General features: G+C 37.4%; 1 protein-coding gene across 6 annotated transcripts in view; it reads left to right on the top strand.

The window, feature by feature from the left end:
* Nucleotides 1-15,793, top strand: part of TBC1D4 (TBC1 domain family member 4) — a 215,469-nt gene that overhangs the window by 184,953 nt on the left and 14,723 nt on the right. For 5 of the 6 annotated variants that reach the window (XM_055542657.1, XM_055542659.1, XM_055542656.1 and 2 more), the window contains 4 exons: nt 1,534-1,692; nt 5,914-6,072; nt 8,928-9,172; nt 14,737-14,896. In XM_055542657.1, the coding sequence (XP_055398632.1) occupies nt 1,534-1,692; nt 5,914-6,072; nt 8,928-9,172; nt 14,737-14,896 (723 nt within the window). Of the gene's footprint in view, nt 1-97; nt 857-1,533; nt 1,693-5,913; nt 6,073-8,927; nt 9,173-14,736; nt 14,897-15,793 lie in introns of those variants that run through there. The other variant, XM_055542662.1, reaches the window with a different exon arrangement.

Raw genomic sequence — 15,793 nt, 5'->3', positions numbered from 1 at the left:
TTCTTACTCAGGGTGTAGATGATGGTTATTATTATTTTAAATGAATAATGATCCAGAGAAGGTTGGAGAAAAAAAAATCTGAGGAAATATTATGCTTCATCCATTATGAAAAATATAATTAGTAAAGTTATATGTAGGATTATGTTAATTATTAGCTTTCTCTATGATAATCCTAGAGAAATATAAAACAAATTGTTGCAGTTCAGTTGCCAAGTCATGTCTGACTCTTTGCAGCACCCCAGGCTCCCCTGTCCCTCACTGTCTCTCAGAATTTGCCCAAGTTCATGTTCATTGAATCGGTGGTGCCATCTAACCATCTCATCCTCTGTTGCCCTCTTCTCCTTCTGCCTGATTTCCTTTAGGATTGACTGGTTTGATCTCCTTGCTGTCCAAGGGACTCTCAAAAGTCTTCAGTATCAGTGTTCAAAAGCATCAGTTTTTTGGCAGATATTGAAAAGCAAAACTAAACTATGCTAGAAAGCCATCTAGTGGTATCTAGGAGGAATTTTTGATAGTTTGAGTTATCTTTTGATTATGTGTGGACTTTTAAGCAGAAATTTTTACTGCCCTGCCAGAATAGTAGTCTATTATAAGCTGGTTTAATTCTTTTGAAATGGCTTCAACACTAAGTAAAGAGTAATACTCATTCTGCTATTTTTGTGCTGTCGAGGACTTTGGATGCCTGACAGAGATTTGTGTTGCAGGAGGTAAGCTGGCTGAGCCCTGGAGCTTCAGTGATTACAGATTACACTTAGAGCTTCTGTTCCATGTGGTCCTAATGAGAGAGAAGAAATATGCTTCCATGTCTTTTCACCCTTCTCCCCTTTTGGAATCAATTCTTCAAGATAAAGCTGAGGTGTAGATACTGGTTGCTTTTATAAACATTTCTTTTAATGAACTCTGGGCTTAGATTTTAGACAATCAAGTCAGAGAAAATTTTGTATTATTTTGAAAAATGAAAATGTTAACTTCAGTGAAATGGACTTTCCTCTTAAATATTATTAAAAATGGACACAGGAATATGTAACCTAGTGTCTGTGTGGCTGAAGACAGTGTGGGTAACTCTGGAAATAATTATAAAAATGTATCAGGCTATCATGGTCAAATATTTATCAAATCAAGGTTAGCCTGAGGCATTATTTTCTCATAGATATAGGATATAAAATATTAACATTTTAATGGTATTAACAAACTGTCACTTTTGTAGTTATCTATCACATTTGTCAAATATTTGAAATTTCTAGCCTGGAAAACATGGTTTGTTTTTTATGTCTAGGAGACTTGTCATCTGTAAGACATAGAGTAAAACCTCCTTAGAAGTTATTCCTGTGTCTTTTTTTTAATACATGAAAATGACTCAAAATTTGAGAACTTTTCATGTATCTTTCATTTTTTACAAAAATTTTCATTTTGAGAAAATGTTAGTGGTTGATTCCTAAAAGTCATATGCTGAAGTTTTACAAAGGCAATAAAACATTACAAATTCTGTGTTTTAAAACGTATTAGTCTTAACGGAAACTCTTTCTTTCTTAGCAAGCAGAGATGAACTGCAGTCCAGAAAAGTTAAATTGGATTATGAAGAAGTTGGTGCATGTCAGAAGGAGGTCTTAACAATCTGGGATAAGAAGTTGTTAAACTGCAGAGCTAAAATCAGATGCGATATGGAAGATATTCATACTTCTCTTAAAGAAGGTATTCTGGATCATCTTAATCATCTTTTTTTTTTTTATTTGAAAAGTTTCAGAGATTGTTTTGACTCATCCAGTGTAAGCATAATTTTCTCTTTGTCTTTGCCTATAAAAAAAAAGGAAAGTAGTTTGTTTCCTCCTGCAGTTAGTGACTATGTTGGTAGGAACGTGGTGCTAACGGCTGTCCTAGCCCTGAGGAGATACAGGCACGTTTTCTAGTTTCCTGCCTCTTCAGTCAGCTGTTTTCAACTCAAGAGTTATCACTTACTAAGGAAAGAGCATGTGCATTAGTACAAATCTTTGATCATATCCATAAAAATATCTCGAACTTATAAACTTGACTCGTTCCCATTATTTGCTCAGAAGTATTTATATATATATATGTTCATCTACATATATGTGTTTATACAAATCTATATTATTAGCTAGCAATCAGTTGCCCTACCATCTTTTTTTTTCTTTTATTTATTTTGAAACATGGCTTTTATTCAGCCTTGTATTACACTGCCACTAAAGTTAAAACTAACGTGTGAATTGCTTACTTGCAGTTTCTGTGACTCAGATTCAATATATTAAAATGAGAATCTCTATGACCTGCTGGGCATAAAATAAAGATCCCAATATAACTTGATCATGAATCTTAAAAGCCTATGATAATGTGAAACTGTTGCATAATTAAGTTAAAATTAAGATTAATTTTGTAAGATGCTGTGTTTACAAACCTGGTACATGTTCTTTTTCCTTGAAGATATGGAAATCCTAAAGATTTCCACTGAATGCATTGTTTGGGAGACAAAATAGTGGCTAATCAAATGTGTGTGAGATGTAGATCACACTGTTCTTCGATATGACTTACGGAGATGTTTTAGAGGTTATTATCTTCCCATTTCGTATAAAACAGAGTTGAAACTTCTTAGCACTGTGCCCACAGCTCTCCTTGATCTCTCCTTTCATTTCTCACCTCACTTTCTACCTTTCCCTACCTTGTAGCCTGTGCTTTGAAGATGCTAACTAATCTGCATCCTGGTATGACACAGGCCATTTTTTTATTTCTTCCTTTTTTTTTTTAAATAAAGATATTCTATATTTTTTAAAGCTTTAAGTTTTTGCTTTTCATATTAACCCTTAGTATTTTTAAAAAATAATTTTTATTTATTTATTTTTGGTTGCACTGGGTCTTCATTGCTGTGCACAGGCTTTCTCTAGTTGTGGTGAGCAGGGACTATTCTCTAAGTGCAGTGCATGGGTTTCTCATTGCTACGGCTTCCCATTGCAGAGCATGGGCTCTAGGGTCCTGGGCATCAGTAGTCGTGGAACATGGACTTAGTTACCTCTCAGCATGTGGGGTCTTCCCGGACCAGGGATCCAACCCAAGTCTCCTGCATTGGCAGGTGGATTCTTAACACTGGACCACCAGGGAGATCTCACCGGCTTTTTCTTGATCAGATGCTCCCTTCCCTCCCTCTTCTGTCCTCTCTACCTTCTCCCCATTTCCCGGCTCCCCTTCTTTCCATCACATCTTCTTCTCACTCCTCCTTTGTGCCCCCCTTTCTCTGCTCCTCTCAAGGCCTCCATACATTTCTTCTTGCCAAAGTGATTGCTGCCTACACTCCCAGCCTGGAGAATCCTGTTCTCCCTCAGCTCTCAGTTTAAATACCATTTCCTCAGAGTGCCCCACCCCCAACCCCAAATAAAGTAGTTTTGCTTTGTTATTCTTTCTCATGATTTTTTCCCTTTAATTGTGCTTACTATAGTTTATAATTTTGTATCTACATGTTTATCTGTTAAATGTTTTCTCACCACCCCCCTACACTCCTAGCACCTAAGACAGCATCTTACATGTTATTTACTAAATGAATGAATGAATGAGACTAATTTTCCTGAGAATGGATTTATTCAACTCTCAATGATGAGGTTTCTTCAATGCCATGCTCTATTCTCTGTTATATGTTAGATGCTCAATAAATATTTAACTAAGGTGAATTACCAGACTTCTCTGGTGATCCAGTGGTTAAGAATCTGCCTGCCAGTGCAGGAGCACAGATGTGTTCCCTAGTCTGGGAAGATTTTACATTCTGTGGGGCGACTGAGCCCATGCACCACAACTGCTGAGCCCACGCTGTACAGCCAGTGCTCTGCAGCAGGAGTAGCTGCCACGGTGAGAAGTGGACACACTGCAACAAAGAGAAAGCAACTGTTTTCTCGCTGCAGCTAGAGAAAGCCTGCATGCAGCAAGGAAGACCCGACACAGCCAAAAATAAATAAATGGAGTGAATCTCCTTTTTGAAATTGTTATTGGATGGTTAACATAACAGCCCTCTCCTTAACAGTGATCCATTTAATGGGCTAATGAAAGTTACCCTCTAAAAATGACTTTTTATGTAAGATCATTCATTCATTCAACAAATATATAAGTAGCAAGGTATATTCTTGGATTTCATCATTCAGAGATGAAAATATGCTGATTATTCTCAGGGAGTTCACCATCTAAGTGAGGAAACTAGACGGACATACAGCATAGCACTAACTCTAATCCCATATGCTAATGTTACAGTCCGAGTCGCATAGTATGTGAGAAGGGAGTCTTACTCCTAGAGATGTTAGGGAGAGTTTCTGCAGAAGAATGGCATATAGGCTCATTCCTAAAAGACAAATGGAGATATACTAGGCGATCAACTGGAGGAGCTTGGAATTCCATAAAGGTAACAGTAGAAACAAGAAACTGGAGATCTGAAAATAGCCATAAGCTTCTTGAGTATGTAAATACTTAGTGTATACTTAATATGGCAGAGAGTGGGAGGTAATGGAATTAAAAATAGTAGTTTCAAGGCATACCCTGTGGAGGACCTTATAATTCATGTTCAGGAGCCTGGGGTGTAGTTTTTGGGCAAGAATACTTTCAGCTTCTGCAGACTGTGACATTGCATTCCAAAAAGATTAGTGCCATTAAACCTTCCTCTACCCAGCTAGATCTCAGGAACCTATCCCATATCTAGTCTTTTTGGACTGAAAGCAGTGAAATAAAATTACCTTTCCTGCAGAGAATTGAATTATGTCCCTCCCAGTGCTTTACTTCATGTCCCTTAGCATAAAAAACATAGTTTTAACATACTGTGAATTGCTTGCTTTGGTTTTCAAGCACACTGGAGTTACTATTTCGTTATACACGAATGAAGCATTATATAGCGAGCTCCTTTCTTCTCAAAGGCTGAGTGACGTTCTGGAGCACCCCCTTTGTATTGTATTTACCATTTTTATTTCAATTTTTTTGTGGACCATAAAAATGCTATTTAATTCTCTTTTACAAAGTTACTTTTTAATGACAGATATTTAGAAATCAGAGTATGAATATTAGCATTTGTTACTAGCTTCAAACCAAATAAAAGGTGAAAATAAGCAGTCATACATTTCAGTATTTTACAGTTTGAAACAGAGTACAGTTTCTACTCTGAAACTAGAATTTGGATTCTCAGCTGCACTAGCTATGAGAACCTGGGAAGTGACTTAGCCTCTTTCCGCCTCAGCTTTGCCACCTGTAAAGTATAGATAGTAGTAATTACCTGTCTCAATAAGTTATTTTCTGAGCACCTGTGAATAGTTGAGGTGCAGTTTCTGTAATTGCAATGCTCAAAAGCTGCTGCTGCTGCTAAGTCGCTTCAATCGTGTCCGACTCGGTGCGACCCCATAGACAGCAGCCCACCAGGCTCCCCCATCCCTGGGATTCTCCAGGCAAGAACACTGGAGTGGGTTGCCATTTCCTTCTCCAATGCATGAAAGTGAAAAGTGAAAGGGAAGTCGCTCAGTCGTGTCTGACTCTTCATGACCCCATGGACTGCAGCCTTCCAGGCTCCTCCATCCATGGGATTTTTCAGGCAAGAGTACTGGAGTGGGGTGCCATTGCCTTCTCTGGCTCAAAAGCTACACCTCCTCAGTACATGTTGTATTAGGTTCTCAATCAGTAGTGGCTGGTGTTCTTGTTCATATTGCCATTATTTTCCTCATTATTTGAGGGTTTTCTTTTGTAAGGCAGCAGCTAGAGGATTAAACTCATCAAAATATGCTTGCATACTGTGTGGTTGTAGCCTGGCACACAGGACACGTGTATGTATGGCTGTGTGTATGTAGTAGTATGGCTGTCTATTTGAAGCATTATAGTTAATCAATTGTGATTTAGCAACATCATTCCAGTCTTCAAGGTCTTGCTTTCTTATCTCTTTGATTGCAGGTGTTCCCAAAAGTCGACGAGGAGAAATCTGGCAGTTCCTAGCTTTGCAATATCGTCTGAGACACAGATTGCCTAATAAACAACAACCTCCCGACATATCCTATAAAGAGCTTTTAAAACAGCTCACAGCTCAGCAGCATGCTATCCTTGTGGATTTAGGTATGTCTGCCGTATTGATTCTAATTTACGAAAGTAAACAATAGGTCCTTTTGTTGAGTTGTTTTTTTTTTTTAATTTGGTTTTTGGTGTTGATAAAGATGATCTGTTGGTCTGCAGAGTTGCTGACTTTGTTCTTTCCTGAGGGCATATCGGCCTTATGTCTGGTTGAAGATACCCTAAATGACTGCATGTGGAGTGAAGGCTTTATCCTCAGACTTGTACTCTGAAAAGAGTCATTTTGTATTTGAATCGTTATAAAGGTCATGTTCTCGGGTGCTCTCAGTTCTTGTTTTTGAACAACTGACTTTTTTGGAGGATAGACAATTATTATTTTAGTCAGCACTGGTCTTGAAATAGGCTAGAGCAGGTTTAAAGGGGCACCAGAAAATTTAACAAAGTCTACTAAATATTCTGGACATGTTGCTGAAAACAAGCTTTTGAATAAGCCTTTAAAAAACAATACAGTATGTAGTTAGGTTGTGGAAAATCATGAATACATCTTTGGAGGATGAAATAAGAATTAACTGTCCTACTGCTATGTGAATTTCCAGCATTTATGGCAGCATTATAAAGTCACCCTTTTAAAAGCTGAGTTTCAAATAACTTATGGAAAGCAAAATGGTGTAACAATTTAAAAAATAATGTCTCTAATTTTTCTCTAAATTAATGTTATATTCTGTTATTTAAAAATATGTAACTTACTGAATTAAATTGACATTGACATTTGAATTATCTTATATATATCCCTAAAAGTTGATTTATTTAAGGTGGCCAGATATGTTATTTCAGCCCATATGGGAAAACAAGGGATTACTTTACATTGAGAGGTCACTTCATTTCAGGTTGTATAAAAATCACAGGGCAACACTGACCTCTGCTCCTTTGGATGACAAACAACTTCTGTTGGGAAAAGGCCAATTAAGTTAATATTTTTTGAGCTCAGTAGAATTGAAAAGGAGAATTTTACTGAGAAACTGAAAACTTCAGTTTTTGTCCTGATGCTACCACTGAACAGTGGTTTTAGGGAAATTACTTTGCTTCTGAGTTTCAATCCTCTCTCTCAAATGAGGACAATGAACCAGTCAATCACTGTGAATCCCCGCAGATGTGTGGTTCTGTGACCGGAAATGGATAATGAGTCTAGAAATTGGGATGTCGAATTTAGAGCTAGTCAAGATACCCTAAAAGATAAGGAGATGATGAGATCATGACCTGAAATGGATAATGAGTCTAGAAATTGGGATGTCGAATTTAGAGCTAGTCAAGATACCCTAAAAGATAAGGAGATGATGAGATCATGTTACAGGGAGAAAAAAAAAGCCTGGTCAGAAAAAAATGGAACCAGAATTAATGTCTTGAATAGACAGTATATTTATAGTTTAATGTAGCAAGCATTTTAAGTGAAAAAGCAAAATGATAATTTTAAAAATTGCTTATTTGACTTTGCTCATAGTCATCTGTGTTTCCTCAGCACGTTCTTGTTAATTTCTTATATCTTTCCCTTTATTTGCTCTGCAGAAATAATCTTATCAGTTCCTGGGTGTGTGTGTGGGCAAATCACTTTTAAGCAAATCTGGTGGAAAACATTAAAAAATCTGGCCTTCTTACAAGTTCTACCCTCATGAGTAATCATTGCACAAGGAAGCTAACACTCCCTTCATTTTCATGACACAAGGAAAGTCCCAAACCACTGTATACAGCTTTAGGGGTGAAGATGGGTTTGTTTCAGTGTTTAGTACCAACTTTTTAGTGATCCAGGACTAACTTGCTTGCTGAAGTGTCTCTATGGTATTTTTGTACACAGAAGTGAATTTTAGAGGGCAATTTATTTTAAATCAGCTTGGCCCTTCATTATCCTTGACCTTCTTGGATTATACTGAAAATAAAAGAGGTCTGCATGGCTCACAGATCAGTTCAGTTCAGTCACTCAGTTGTGTCCGACTCATGGATGGAGGTAGTTTAAGAAACAGGAAGTCAAGAATACTTGAAAAAAAAAAACAAACAAACAAAAACTGGGGTATTTCCTGAATGATAGACTGACTATAAAAGAAAACAACCCCAAAAAGTCCCTCTTCTGTCATAATGTAAGAAAAGCAGAAAGGAATCTGCTATGGACTACTAAGATTTCTTCTTAAATTATATGATACCGTCTGTAGAATTCTCATTTCAGTTGTTGTTCAGTCGCTAAGTTGTGTTCTATTTTTGACCCCGTGGACTGTGGCACACCAGACTCCTCTGTCTTCCAGTATCTCCCGGAGTTTGCTCAAATTCATGTCCATTAAGTCGGGGATGCTATCAAATCATCTCATCCTCCATCTTCCCCTTCTCCTTTTGTCTTCAATCTTTCCCAGCATCAGGGTCTTTTCCAATGAGTCAGCTCTTTGCATCAGCTGGCTAAAGTACTGGAGCTTCAGCTTCAGTCCTTCCAGTGAATATTCAGGATTGATTTCCTTTAGAATTGACTGGTTTGATTTCAGTTAGTGGGTGGTTTCTATGTGAACTTAGAATTAGCCTTGATTTACAATCAGAATAAGTTTTATATTCTATTCCCTGAGATCTTTTTGAATATGTCTTTGATTTGTTTATGAACTTTTTTTTCCCCTAAAAATAAGTGCTTATTAGCATCAGTTATTTGCTCCTCTATCACATACATGGAGATGGGGTGATGGTCTGGCAGGTAGGACTTGGAACTCTCTAGAGGGAGAAAGACTCAGTTAGAGGGGTAGGTACTCCGGGCGGTATTCAGTATTGGAAAAGAGCGTTGATTTATTCCTCAAAATTGCTGAATTGCAGTTTCACTCTGGACTCCAAAGCATCAGGGCATCTCAAAAATATTTTTCTTTTTTCTTCTGCAGGGAGAACATTTCCTACTCATCCTTACTTTTCAGCACAGCTTGGGGCAGGGCAGCTGTCGCTCTTTAATCTCTTGAAAGCCTACTCATTACTGGACAAAGAAGTGGGTTACTGTCAGGGGATCAGCTTTGTGGCTGGAGTCTTGCTTCTACACATGAGTGAAGAGCAAGCCTTTGAAATGCTGAAATTCCTCATGTATGACCTGGGCTTCCGCAAGCAGTACCGACCTGACATGATGTCGCTGCAGGTGAGTGGTGGGTCTTCACAAGAAACAGGTAAAAATCTTAGCGGAGCCCTCTTCTGATTTATAGTGAAGATTTAAAGAAATTTGGGCCCATTGTCTTGGAACTTGGATAAATGCAGAGGCATGTTTTAGTTCATGGTTTTAGTGTGGGATTTGCGATTTTGCTAAACCGGTAAATGTATGACACCCATATGCAGAGTAACTTTTCCATAGTTTCTGAAGTAGATAAATAAGCCATTCGAGTGTGTCCTCAAGTCCCGATTTCTTAAGTCTACCAGTTGCCTGGAGAAAGTATCTTTGCTCACTTTCCCTCACCTTATCAGTTGAAAAGAATCATAGATATTTTATTTAAAATCTAAAATTATAATGCCTTATTCTTTTACTTTGAGTGCATCAATGGCAAATATCTATATTGTGTTTCTTCTCAAACTTTCTGTCTGCCCCACCCCGCACCCCCGCCTTTTCTTAATAGTAGACAGGCCTTTATAGAGGAAAACGTGTTCAGCGTCAGTGGCACTTTTTCAGTCTGCTTTTCTTATGTTCTGAAGAAGAACATTAAGATTTTTCAGTTAAGTAGTGTATTCACTGCCATTATTATATTTCAAACTTTCTGTTTATACATTTCTCCTCTCTAGTTTAAACTTCACTTTCCTTAACATGCTCTTTTCTAACAAAAAGTTCAAATTTTCACTGTAGATACGATATCTTAAACAACCACTACCTTGCAATTTAAGGCTTTCAGACCTAAAAATATAAAGGAAGGCTTTAAAGAGAAAAATGTGTCAGGGTTCTCCTCCCGTGAAATGAGGTAGACATGATGCCAAGTTCGTCATAATATTATGCTTTAGATAAGAACTAAAATATTTTAAAGTGCTTTTAAAATATACTTTTTACTGGTTCCCAGTGATCAGTATTTGCATGTAGTATTTCAATCTTACCAATCCTTGGGCAAAATGATACTTTATTTTCACTCTATGAATGTTATAGTAAATGGTGTTTTCTTGAGAGGATGAGTGGAGAGGGAGTGCTCCATTTTTTATTATTAATACTTCTTCAAGATGGAATTTTTGGCAGGGAGATAAGGCTTTGCTCTCAACGTTGGGTTTCAGCTGTGAGTTCTTATGAAGGGTGTACAGAAATCCTGATTTCCGGGTAGAGAAATCAAATACAGTGATTCATGAAAGTGAATGTCTCTCAGTAGTGTCTAACTCTGCGACCCCATGGACTTACACAGTCCATGGAATTCTCCAGGCCAGGATACTGGAGTTGGTAGCCTTTCCCTTTTCCAGGGGACCTTTCCAACCCAGGGATTGAACCCAGGTTTCCTGCACTGCAGGTGGATTCTTTATCATCTAACAGTTGATTCCTGGTTGATGACTATTCGTAGGTCTATAAACATTCTGCAAGTGAAATAGTAATAACTATGGAAGGTTTTATTTTTTACTTTATTTCTAAACAGTTTACTGTGCCATATTGTACAGGAAGCATTTGGTACCCTTGTATTTTCAGAAGTAACAGTTTGGAATCTGCCATTAAAATTTCAAAGAAAGGAGTCGCATGGTCTTGATTCATAAATCAAAAGGGTAGATACAGATATCACTTTAAAAAGGCAACCTTTTTCCAATTTGAAGAAATTCCTCATCAATTTGACATTATAAAAATTCATATACACTGGATTTATATGTTGATTTAATATGACCCACAATTACCAAGAAATATTTCCTACCATAGTTATGAAAATGAAGATGTTTAAGAATCTGTGGGGACAGTGTTCTTAGAGGCCATGAGACTGGGAATCTTAACTGGAAAATAGAGCCTTTTGATCTGTAAAGTGAGATGCAACACTTTTCTACTTTCTAGAACAGAAAGTGTTTCTTTTTCAATCAACATGATGTTCAGAACTGGAAGTGGCAACAGGCTTAGGATCACTTGATAGGATTTCTGATTACCTGCATGGTGTGAGCTTGGGCACAGCAATTCAGTTCAGTTCAGTCGCTCAGTCATGTCTGACTCTTTGCAACCCCATGGACTGCAGTACGCCAGGCTTTCCTGTCCATCACCAACTCCGGGAGCTTACTCAAACTCATGTTCATTGAGTCGGTGATACTATCCAACCATCTCATCCTCTGTCGTCCCCTTTTCCTCCCACCTTCAATCATTCCCAGCATCAGGGTCTTTTCCAATGAGTCAGTTCTTCACATTCAGGTGGCAAAACTTTTGGAGTTTCAGCTTCAGCATCAATCCTTCCAATGAATATTCAGGACTGATTTCCTTTATGATGGACTGGTTGGATCTCCTTGCAGTCCAAGGGACTCTCAAGAATGTTCTCCAACACCACAGTTCAAAAGCATCAGTTCTTTGCCGTTCAGCTTTCTTTATAGTCCAACTCTCACATCCATACATGACTACTGGAAAAACCAAAGCTTTGACTAGATGGACCTTTGTTGGCAAAGGAATGTCTCTGCTTTTTAATATGCTATCTAGGTTGGTCATCACTTTTCTTCCAAGGAGCAAGCGTCTTTTAATTTCATGGCTGCAATCACCATCTGCAGTGATTTTAGAGCCCCCCAAAATAAAGTCTCTCACTGTTTCCATTGTTTCCCCATCTATTTTCCATGAAGTGATGGGACCAGATACCATGATCTTAGTTTTCTGAATGTTGAGTTTTAAGCCAACTTTTTCACTCTCTTTCACTTTCATAAAGACGCTCTTTAGTTCTTCTTCACTTTCTGCCATAAGATTGGTGTCATCTGCATATCTGAGGTTATTGGTATTTCCCCCGGCAGTCTTGATTCCAGCTTGTACTTCATTCAGTCCAGCATTTCTCATGATGTACTCTGCATATAAGTTAAATAAGCAGAGTGACAATATACAGCCTTGATGTACTCCTTTCCCGATTTGGAACCAGTCTGTTTTTCAATGTCCAGTTCTAACTCCTGCTTCTTGACCTGCATACAGATTTCTCAGGAGGCAGATCCGGTGGTCTGGTAGTCCCATCTCTTGAAGAATTTTCCAGTTTGTTGTGATCCACACAGTCAAAGGCTTTGGCATAGTCAATAAAGCAGAAGGAGAGGTTTTTCTGGAACTCTCGTTTTTTCAGTGATCCAACGGATGTTGGCAATTTGATCTCTGGTTCCTCTGCCTTTTCTAAATCCAGCTTGAACATCTGGAAGTTCATGGTTCACATACTGTTGAAGCCTGGCATGGAGAATTTTGAGAATTGTTTTGCTTGTGTGTGAGATGCGTGCAGTTGTGTGGTAGTTTGAGCATTCTTTGGCATTGCCTTTCTTTGGGATTGGAATGAAAACTGACCTTTTCCAGTCCTGTGGCCACTGCTGCATTTTCCAAATTTGCTGGCATAATAAGGGCAGCACTTTCACAGTATCATCTTTTAGGATTTGAAATAGCTCAACTGGAATTCCATCACCTCCACTAACTTTGTTCATAGTGTTGCTTCCTAAGGCCCACTTGACCTCTCATTCCAGGATGTCTGGCTCTAGGTGAGTGATCACACCATCGTGATTATCTGGGTCATGAAGATCTTTTTTGTATATTTCTTCTGTGTATTCTTGTCACCTCTTCTTAATATCTTCTGCTTCTGTCATACCATTTCTGTCCTTTATTGAGTCCATCTTTGCATGAAATGTTCCCTTGGTATCTCTAATTTTCTTGAGATCTCTGGTCAGTCCCATTGTATTGTTTTCTTCTATTTCTTTGCATTTATCACTGAGGAAGGCTTGCTATTCTTTGAAACTCTGCATTCAAATGCGTATATCTTTCCTTCTCTCCAGCAGGCACTCACTCATCTGTAAAATGAGGAGGTTCAGGGCTCTTTTAGCTATGGACAGCCCATCATAGTTGTGTCTGTTGTTTTCTATGTTAAGTGTAAAGCATCTTCTTATCTGAAGTCTTTGGTCTCTGCTTTTTCTCCGCTACTCTCTGCATCTCCCTTCCTCCAGTTCTGTCTCTTCCATTGGAAGATTTTTATGTTATCTCTAAGGTAGAATTGAAAAATTATGTATTATTAGCAAATGGCATCTTGTTATGAAAGTTTCCTTGGAAGGAAGACTGAGTTATATTTTATTTGTCAAAAGAAATTTAATGTAAATATACCTTAATGGAAGAAATGTTCTTAACCCCCAGTTTAGAATGTAGGGAAAAAAATAAGGTTCTACCAAAAAAAAAAATCATATTGCTTCTGTGTTAAGATATTGGATGAACAAGGACAGAATGTTTTTGATGATAGGCTTTCTTTTTATTCTGCTAATTAGATGTCTTTGATTTTTGTACTACCAACAACAGCAATACTTAGAGCCCAGTATGTCTAGTTTCTAAACTGTAAGTGGCCTAATGGAAATAAATATATGATGTTTTTTCAACATGACTTAATGAGATTATAATCTCATTTTTTTAAACCTCTTTGTTTGACTGCTGCTAAACTTCTTATTTTATATTTATGACTTCCAGTGGCTCTTTAATTCTTTCCTTTTACAGCTTGTGTGGATCCTTAGTTTCCACAGATAGAGATCAAACATTTGCTATATTTATGTATAGTACTTTGATTTTTTAGTTTTGTGCTCTGAAAAACAGTTGAATTCATAATATAGTTGGTTATTTTTAGCCATTTTTATACTGCTTAAGAATGATATTTTGATGCTATCTAGAGAAAGAAGTTCTGCTAGATTTAGGAAAATGTTGAATGTATTTCACACCAAGAAGTTAAGCTAATATAACTGATCAAGGACTCATGACTCAATCTGTTACTGTGTAGATAAAAATTTAAATTAAAGCACAAATCATGGATTTGTTTATTATTGCTACTGCTTTACTTTTAACTACCCACATGTAAGACTTTAAAAGTTACTATAAGCTGTCTTTATAATATTTTTTTAAATATGAGTAATCAGCTCAGTAGCTAAATGAAATAATTTCTTTCAGTACTATAAACATTCGGACTGCACTTTTTGCTTGAATCTCCTTTGTCAAGAGAAAATAAGCTGCTGGAATATCTTAGATATTAGAAATCACAGTTCAGGTTTCTGGCTCCTTAACTTTCTAAGCCTGACAGCATCCTAGCGCGCAGATTGCCTGGTGGGTTCTGTCGTAAATCCAATGCTGGACCCAGCAAAGAGAGACAGGTCTTGCTTTTGAACCAGATGTGGTCGATTCTTTTGAATGGAAGCTTTTCTGGAACTGGTCTGAAATTAGAATGGACCTTCCATGAGAGTCCTGAGCCAGGACGGTTCTGACTAAATTCCAAAAGCCATACCTTCCTACAGGAAGAATAATTACCATTTCCATGTATACATGGCTATACCAAAACACACGTGATAGAGAAATGTGCTCTCTAGTCATAGATGGACTTACGGTGACTTGCTTTATTATCTCAGTTAAATGAACTTGGATCTGTCAACTTTAACATAATAATAAAACAATATTGCTTTTGTTTCTCTAATAAACATGAATTAGTTCTTAAATATTAGAGTAATGAAATTAAACAGTATTTATTTTATGTGCACTCAGATAAATGCATAATATTTTATTTTTCTGCTCCAAATTAACTTTAGATTCAAATGTACCAGCTGTCCAGGCTCCTTCATGATTATCACAGAGAGCTCTACAATCATCTTGAAGAAAATGAAATCAGCCCCAGCCTTTATGCGGCCCCCTGGTTCCTCACATTGTTTGCCTCTCAATTTCCATTAGGATTTGTAGCCAGAGTGTTTGGTAAGAGACACCAATGATCAATTGGAACAGTGTTATCTCTTCCAAGGGGTATACTTCTAGCCATAAGGTGCTTCAATTGTTTTATCTAGCATCGTGTCATAGAATCACAAATTGCTAATGGAATTTAATAAATATGCCTGGCTCCATTCTGAGAGTAATTTGAAACCATATTAGTCTTAAATTGAAACGCAAAGGGAAAGAAGTGCTGAGCTCCTGTATTTGAGTAGACTATAATGGAATTCTTATTTTCATTTATACCTAAAAAAGTCACAGTATAATTTTTAAAAAATATGAACTAAGGATTTCTACTGTATAATTTTTTTCATATTTTTATACACATCTTTCCTATCTCTTTTGTTTTTCCTTCCCCATTGTCTTCTTCAACCTGGATTCAAAACACAGAGAAACAACATGTTCTCTGACTGGGTTAATGGAAGCACCTCTTTCAATATTGTTTTTAATGGCAATTGTTAATGTAACTTTTTATTGTTAACAAGATAATTGGAACTCCTGTTTTATGGCTGTAAGTGCCCTCCTATCATGCCAGTACAGAGGTGGTGCCCATCTCTAACACTGGGTGCACAGCTGGCTGGACCCAGGGCAAGTTGTTGAGATGCTGTTTTGCTCCACAGTGTAGTAAAAAGAGAGTGTGACACAGCTTATGTACCTTATGAGGCTTTTACATCTATCATACCTCTTTAGTTAGCTTTGTCTAAATCTGTTATTTAAAAAGCAAACCATCTTTTTAAAAAACGACTCTTTAGCAGAGGTTTATTCTAATGTTAAGAGCTTGATGACCTCAGAAGAGGCTTCCAGTTTTTATGTTCCACTCATCTATCTGGCACCTGTAGGGCAAATAGACAGTATTTATATCTGTGCTTTTGCTAAATTTGAGCT

The sequence above is a fragment of the Bubalus kerabau genome, chromosome 12 (genome assembly GCF_029407905.1).
Source record: "Bubalus kerabau isolate K-KA32 ecotype Philippines breed swamp buffalo chromosome 12, PCC_UOA_SB_1v2, whole genome shotgun sequence".
Taxonomy (NCBI): domain Eukaryota; kingdom Metazoa; phylum Chordata; class Mammalia; order Artiodactyla; family Bovidae; genus Bubalus; species Bubalus kerabau.
The sequence above is the reverse complement of the archived record's forward strand: the minus strand, read 5'-3'. Positions and strand labels throughout refer to the sequence as shown.